Source organism: Littorina saxatilis, linkage group LG2 (genome assembly GCF_037325665.1).
Source record: "Littorina saxatilis isolate snail1 linkage group LG2, US_GU_Lsax_2.0, whole genome shotgun sequence".
Lineage (NCBI taxonomy): Eukaryota > Metazoa > Mollusca > Gastropoda > Littorinimorpha > Littorinidae > Littorina > Littorina saxatilis.
Window position 1 is genome coordinate 50,411,701 of NC_090246.1, and position 7,973 is coordinate 50,419,673.

Sequence of the window (7,973 nt, forward strand, 5' to 3'; positions counted from 1 at the left end):
AGCATTGACTTGACATGACCTCATTTACATGATATACACACGTGTGATTTGAACGATTATTATCTCATGTGTGTCTCTCTCACGTATGTAGGATAAATCTGCACCTGTTACATTGATTGAGGTAGCTACCTGGAGAAATTGTTTGCTTTATCAATGAGTGATTAAAGGGCATGGTAACAGTGAATTGTGTGAGCGTTGTTGTGCTACTGTATTTGACAAATAATGTTTTGTAATTGCAGTTTGAATGCTGTGGCGTGAACAGCAGCTCTGAGTGGCCACCTAAACTGAATGGTTCTTTTCCTACATCCTGCTGTGATAATGAGTCGAGCAGTTCTGACTGCAAACCATCCCATATTTGGCCCAGAGTAAGTGTCTGGGTGTTTCAGGCCAGTTTTGGATTTGACATTAAAAGCAATAAACTGCAAAATTGGGGTCCATTTTGTAAATTGTCACTGTAATTCACAAGCCTGGTAACTAATTTTTTGAGGCTTTGGAACTAAAACATTACATCTTCATTTGTTTCATGTGAGCTCCAAAACTCCCCACTTAAGTTAAACTTACATGGTTTTTGTGCCACACTTGGACTAAAACTATACCATAATATGGAAGATATGGGGTTGGTGTTATATTTTAGTTTTCAAAACTACATCATGAAAGAGGCCACAAAAGGTATGGTGACAAGCAGAAATAAACACCTTTTAATATACATGTGCCAATTCTGGATGACTCCATTGGATAAAAAGCTCCTGATGAAGTCCTATATCTCAATATTAACAACTGTTATTAACAACTGTCATTAACACACATTAAGACTGCTATTGCACTGTTAAATACATGTATATTTGAGGCGGTGGTTTCCTCAAACCTTTTTTTCTTCTCAAAACAGTAACGGTTGAGTTACATAGGTTTTGAATTACAGCGAAGAAATGTTTTTGTGTATAATAGTAAACAAAGGAAATGTAGGAATGACCTCAGGAATCATTGAGTTCCTGTCAGCATGTTAATTCTTGTTTCTGTTTGAAAAATGTTAATTCTTAAGTGTCCATGGGTAAATTGCTGATGGTTTTAGATGACCATTAATCTTTGACTTTCATCCCACTATACCAGTAAAACCTAAAATCATAAGTGCATGTATTAAACAAATGGAGTTGCATAAGCAAAACAAGAGGCGAAGCCTTCAAGGCTCACGTAAGAAATCGACAAACAGTAACACAAACTCAATCACTCCGTCACACATACACACACACACACACACACACACACACACACACACACACACACACACACACACACACACACACACACACACACACACACACACACACACACACACACACACACACACACACACACACACACACACACACACACACACACACACACAGAGTAAGCATAGGTGAAACTATGCAAGAAAGCGAGACCCTGGATCTGCCAAGAAGTCTCGGCCCGCTCACAATAACAATGACCGAGACTTTCAGTAATTCCTTTGCGTGACGTCTAACCCTCTTACGTCATAATGTGACGTCTTCAAATAGTTTCTATCACACACGTCGAACACTTTTGACCGAGACTGACGTAATCCATAGACTCGGAAATGTTAAAGTTTCTACCACAGACATACACACATGTACATACATACATACATACATACATACATACATACATACATACGCACGCACAGACAGACAAAGTTTATCATCGCATAGGCTACACTTCGTGAGCCAATTAATACATAAATTTAGTCACTCTGTCGATACCCTGATGTCTATATCTGTTATCGCTGACAGTGACACATTCACATGAAACGCGAACCTCCTTGCTGATCACTTGTAGTGACAAACCTATATAGCGCAGAAGTGCTTGCGTTTAGCAGAAAAGTGCGCTATTCTTTTTCACTTTTTGTACTAGTTTTTGATCCAAACATGTCATGTCTATATGGTTTGGGATTCAGGAAATGATAAGGAATAAGATGAAAACATTTAGTTTGAATAAGAATGTTGTATTTTTTTGTTGGGACCAGACTCCATTTTATTAAATTTTAAGTGCCAAAGTCCATCATTGTCGAAGACTGCTTGACCAAAATGTCAATCCAAAAAATTTGATAGAAAAATGAGGGTGTGACAAAGCCTGAACTTTCACCAAAAGCTAGATATGACGTCGAAAGACATTATCAAGGTGATTTTCATATATGCTTTTCTTTCAGACCTGTGAGCAGGCCTTCGTCTCTTGGTTGAAGAATAAGGTTGCCATTATTGGTGGAGTTGGAATTGGCCTTGCTTTTGTGATGGTAAGTGCAATGCCAATGGGCTGCTAGCTCTGCCACTTATTTATGCTCTGGTACTTTGTTTGTTTTTTGGGACATTATTATTGCTGGTTCAGGAATTGCATGAAGCCGGAAATGTCCTATATTTTGCAATTATTACTTAATCATTGTGTATTGGGATTGGTTTAATAAGCTGAGCAAAAGGTTCATGAAATACCTGTTTGCCTAAGTTTCTTTTTTATGGAAGCTTCTCTGTTTCTACATGTACAAGGTTGTCGTCACCAAGACTGAGACTGGTCTTTTTTGCACAGAATCAAATGACGACATTTATAACAAATGACGTCATTATCAAGATTGGTACATAACGTATTATTGTGCATAATTTCTTTGTGATCCGTTGTGTTTTCGTAAAGATACAGTGTATTTAGTCATGTAAGCGAGAGACACTGGCCTAAAAAATGGCGGCAAAAAGCACATTTTCAGAGAAGGATTTTCGATCCTACATCAAAATAAGAACGGCACTTGGTAAAACGGCCGGTGACATACTTGAAGAGCTGAGAACTGTAAGCCCAGGCACAGCACCATCTCGCGCGACAGTTTTTCGGTGGGCAAAGCATTTCTCAACAGGGAAAACGTCTGTGGAAGATGCAAGGGGAAAAGTGAAGAAACCACCTGTAACCGACAATAAAATGGTGTCCCATGTCCAACGGTTAGTTGATGAAGATCCCCGAGTGAGCAGTCAGTTTATCGCCGAAACACTGGACATTTCGTCGTCGTCTGTCTTGAGAATTTTAAAACACAAACTTGGATACACAAAGGTGTGCGCGCGATGGGTACCACATTTCCTCACTGAAGAGAACAAGAGGTGTAGGGTTACGTTTGCCCAACGGCTACTCAAGATATACGACGGATGTGATCAAAAACGCTTGGATGAGATCGTGACTGGAGACGAAACTTGGGTGTACTTCTTTGAGCCAAAAAGAAAAGCTCAAAACAAAGCATGGATAAAAAAAGGTGCCAATGCCCCTCGGATCGTGCGAAAAAGTCGCTCCGGCAAGAAGGTTTTATACACAATATTTTATAACACAAAGGGCGTCATTTTTCAAAAACCACGCGAAAAAGGCAGAAGCATCACTGGGGTGTACTACAAGGAAAAAGTTCTTGCTGGCATCGTTCGTTACTACAAGAGAGCCAGACCAACTACAGGATTGAAAGGGATCAAATTACTTCATGATAACGCACCTGCTCACAAATCCAAGGTGGTGAAAGAGTACCTGGAGGAAGAAAACTTTGAAACTTTGCCACATCCTCCCTACTCTCCTGATCTTGCACCCTGTGACTTTTTTTTGTTTCCTCATCTGAAAAGACAATTGGCTGGGCGTCGATTTGACAGTCGATCAGCCCTCGGATCGGCTGTTTTCCAGTGTCTGAACCAGGTGCCAAAAAACGACTTCAAACGGTCATTTCTTGACTGGGTCCAACGACTTAAACTGTGTGTAGCCGCTAAGGGAGAATACTTCGAGGGTTTGAAATAAAAAAACAACTGCATCATCTAAAGATTTCCCGGTTTTTGAGACCAGTCTCAGTCTTGGTGACGACAACCTTGTAAGAAGCTAAATCTGTTGAGTTGTGCAGAATTGTATAGGACCACAATGTAACATCTCATAATTTTGCAGGTGGTCGGTGTGCTGTTTGCTTGCTGCCTTGCTCGTGCCATCCGCAAAGAGTATGAGGTGGTGTAAACTACCGTCGCAACCTTCCGTCTGCACCCAATTTGGTCTCGATGTCGGAGAAGCTGCATTCTGGGTGTGAACATCGACATGCCGAGCGTGAAACATCAAACATGACTTAACTTTACTGCAACCTATCATTACCCAAGGACGTCAAGAAAAATTTGTTGAAATTGTAACATCTTTTGTCGTACAATCAATGAAGTCTTAGCAGTTCCTGTTGTATTTCTTTTTTTAATTTGTAAGGAGCCGTTTGTCTCCAGACTGAAGTCATGGAATGTTCGGACTCTACAGTACACTATGCGTGGTAATGCACAACTTTCAATTTTTGGCCATCATTGAGCAAGGGCCAAAATTTTTCTCCTCTGTAGAGCTTGTAGGTGCTTCCAAAGTAAGCGTTAGACAGAGATAGACACATGTACTGAGAGAACAATAAAGCTCTCAGAATTTTTTGAAAACGGCTCCTTTATGATCATAATGAATACAGTGGTAACCACAAAAAAAAAAGCATTCCATTGTTTCTTTTAAGCAGCTGCTGCAATGATGTTTCTCCTGCGTCACGACTGCAGCTTTGATGGGAGTGATCAATAATATTTTAGCATAATGGTTGCGTACGCTCTGGATGGGGGAGGGGGGGGTAGCATGCATGTAATTGTGATTGGTACATATACTTATAATCAATAACAGTATTTGCTACCACCCTGCAGTGTCGGTCATTTCAGAGTAAAATGTCGCCTTGCTCAATGGTAGTCCCACAAGATGTTGGCATCTTTTGACAGATTTTTTGTTTAGTTTTTAAGTTCAGAAGTTTCTCTAGTCAGCTTGTTTGGGTTTCCTCTGACTTGAGGCAAAAAATTAAGGTGTCCGTGTGTCTTTTTGTGACAAAAAGGAATTTAATGTTTGTCGGTTGTGTTTTTTGTGTGCGGGAGCCTCCACCATTCTTTTTGATGTTCAAATATTAGGATTGCGTCGTTGATTAAAGTTTAGCTGTTGTTGACATCTGTCACCTGTGTACATTTTGGGTGTTGTAATGCAATCACATAAGCTCATTGAACCTTCAAACCTTTTATTTGTTTATTTTTTGCTGATAGCTCATTTTCTCATGTCACTTTTGTCATTGAAAGATAATTTGTTGATCACTTTTAATCAGTTTTATTTTCTATTCTGATAAAACAGGATTGCACACCTGATTTTCATAATACCCACCTCGCCAACCAGTCAGATTGTGCAGGTCTGTTTTTGTTTGTTTTTTCTTTCATTGTCCCATCTCTCATTCTGTACATCCACTTCACCTTTCCTCAATTTCTTCCCTCTGTGACCAGAAAGGTGTAATTAGAAGATTAATTTCAGTTTCAAATTTACTTAAAATTATTGATTGCTTTAGTTTATTTCAGTTTGACTGAATCAGCGATGTCATTACAAAAAAATCACAGATGTTTTTTCATTGTTGTATTTCTGGTTGTACATTAAATGGATTTAAAACTGGATTGGGAGCCTGGTCTGTTTTTCTACTCGGAGACTATGGGTGGTTGGGACTTGGATTTCGCACTGGACGAGTCAGTGGAGAGATTTCACTTTGACATGCATCAACATTGTTATGGCAAAAAAAGATTGAATAATCAGACAAAACATTACGTGTCTGACAAAGCGAAGCACAATCTGAACCAAAGTTCACAAGGATGTTTTCAGACAGAACAGTAAGACATTTAAGCTGAAGCATTTAAAAACGATCAAGTATACATGATTTTGATTGTGATTTTAGAAATTAAACAATGGCTACAACAAAACGTTTAAGAGAGGTTGGTCCCTTTCGCCTCGAAAATGCAACCACGAAATACTAATACTTGTGTGTTCTCTATGGTGGTGGTATCGTGGGTAATGAGTCGTGGCCAAGAAGGTACTAAATGAGTGTTGCTCACACGATGTCGGTGCATAAAAAGAGTGCAGTACTTCTTACTTGTCCACCTTACGTAAGAGTAGCTGGTGGTGGAATGCTCACCATAACGGCACAAATGATACATGTTTGTTAGCACAAGTTCAGTTTCCTATGTCTGACCACAACACTGCACTCATTTTAACAGATGAATGTCACAATATTTTCTTTAATTTTTTGCATTTCATTTGTATGTCCTTTTGATTTTTGAAGCTTCATTCACAAGTGGCTTAAGCTAGCCTACATTTGTATAGGGGGAAAGTTTGTCAAGTGTGGTACTGGACTCCTCCGCGTAAAATGATCCAGACAAATTTTGTATCGTGAAGGGACCTGTCAGTTTCAAATCTTTTTTGCCAGACGGTAGCAAAGGATTTGAACAGAGATGGAAATCGGAAGGATTGAGTTAATAAGTCTGAAGCGTGTAATTTGGTTGAAGAGACCTGCTATATTTAGGATACTTTTTGACCTGTCATCAGAGTTTCACATGAACATATTATTTTAGCTGTTTGGCTAATGTTTTATAAACCACATCTTTTTTGTAAAGTGTATATTGGGGTGTTGGGTTGGTAGACATGACTTCTCTTGTTTTATACATACAAATTACTGATATATTTCTGTAGTTATTGCAAACAATTTTGAATGCTGGTTACATGTTCTAAGTGTCCTTCAAGAAATGTATTTCTAACAAAACTTTGTTACCTTTAAAAACAATCCTGAGAATTACTGTTCTGTCTAAATAAACCATCATAGATCTCTCCATGTTTTTGTGTACAGCTAGCATTCTTTTATTGCCTGGGAAGTATGCTTCATTTCAAACACTTGCAGACAACTAGAGGTAAATAATAAATACCATACCCTTCATTCCTAGGTTTGAAGCAAATGAAATTAAACTTCGCTGAAGTAAAACGCAAACAACTTGCAGGCATTCTTCCTCTAAAATCAACTTCTTTGTAGCAAAGGACTGACTGTTTGCGGGAACTATATATGATGATGAATGTGTTATTGAAGATGCTGTGTGGAACAGGATGATGAGAGAGTGTGTGTGACAACTTGTAGTCCAAGAAGGTGACTCGTTCAGACCTGGGAACCCATATGATTTCGCCATTTGCATGATTGTTTAGAATATGATCAGAACAGTCAGTGGAAAAAAAACGATTCCTCGACTACTTTTCTTCACAAACGCATCCCGAAGCATCAAGTATTTTGACACATGAATCCAGTTTTTGTCAGTAAATATTGAAAGATGCATTTGTTTTAAATGCATTGGAAATCTTACTGAACGTTGCGACGAACGCTAGTGAAGCTTGTTTAAAAATAATGGATGTTCAAATGCTGCTTGTAATGTATGTATGCTCATTTTTCTGAAAATACTTATGTTTGTTTGAGAATACGCAAAACAGGGGTTCCCAGGTCTGAGATCTAGACCTTGAGTATCCAGTTTCCAGGAGGTAGTGGTCACCTGGGAAACTTGCTTCATTGGAATTAGTCTTCATTTAACAAACTGACATACAAACAAAAACACCCACAACTGTTGCACATGTGAAAGAAACAGACCAGACTGCAGCATTCAAACAAACAGGGGGAAAAATCTCGGAAACAAGAATGACATGAATAAGAGCACACAGTTGTACTTGGCAAAGCTAAACGGTGAAGTTCCTCTCGTACGGAACTAGGTTTGCATTCTTATTATGTCTGCTATAATTATATGCAGAACAGGACCAAATCATCAGAAAAGGGGGAGAGCTTCGAATTATTTATTCCAAGCCGGGATGGGGATCAACATAATATGAAGAACTTAGAAATGGGGTGCAGGGGCAGCGTACCAAAATTGATCAGGAGCGTTCTGTGAAAACAATGTTATCCAGGCTAGTTTATGCCTGAAGTTTCCTGTCCAGAAGTCAACAATGAGAACAAGGGAGGTTACTCATTCTATAGTGTACCTGTCAGGTCATTTGAACAGAAGAAAACTCGGGAAGCATTCCAAAATCGAAACAGACAGATAATAAGGCTGGGATTTTTTTTCACACCAGGAGGTGAAGGGGGGCGA

The 7,973-nt window shown here is 39.1% G+C and overlaps 1 protein-coding gene across 1 annotated transcript in view; it reads left to right on the forward strand.

Annotated features, from left to right (window-relative positions):
- The window catches only part of LOC138959170 (CD63 antigen-like), a 28,130-nt gene extending 21,447 nt beyond the window's left edge, over positions 1 to 6,683 (forward strand). Inside the window, exons 5-7 of the mRNA XM_070330548.1 lie at positions 240 to 365; positions 2,204 to 2,287; positions 3,940 to 6,683. Coding sequence (XP_070186649.1) covers positions 240 to 365; positions 2,204 to 2,287; positions 3,940 to 4,005 — 276 coding nt within the window. The 3' untranslated portion in view covers positions 4,006 to 6,683. The remainder of the gene's footprint in view (positions 1 to 239; positions 366 to 2,203; positions 2,288 to 3,939) is intronic.
- The last annotated feature ends 1,290 nt before the right edge of the window (positions 6,684 to 7,973 follow it).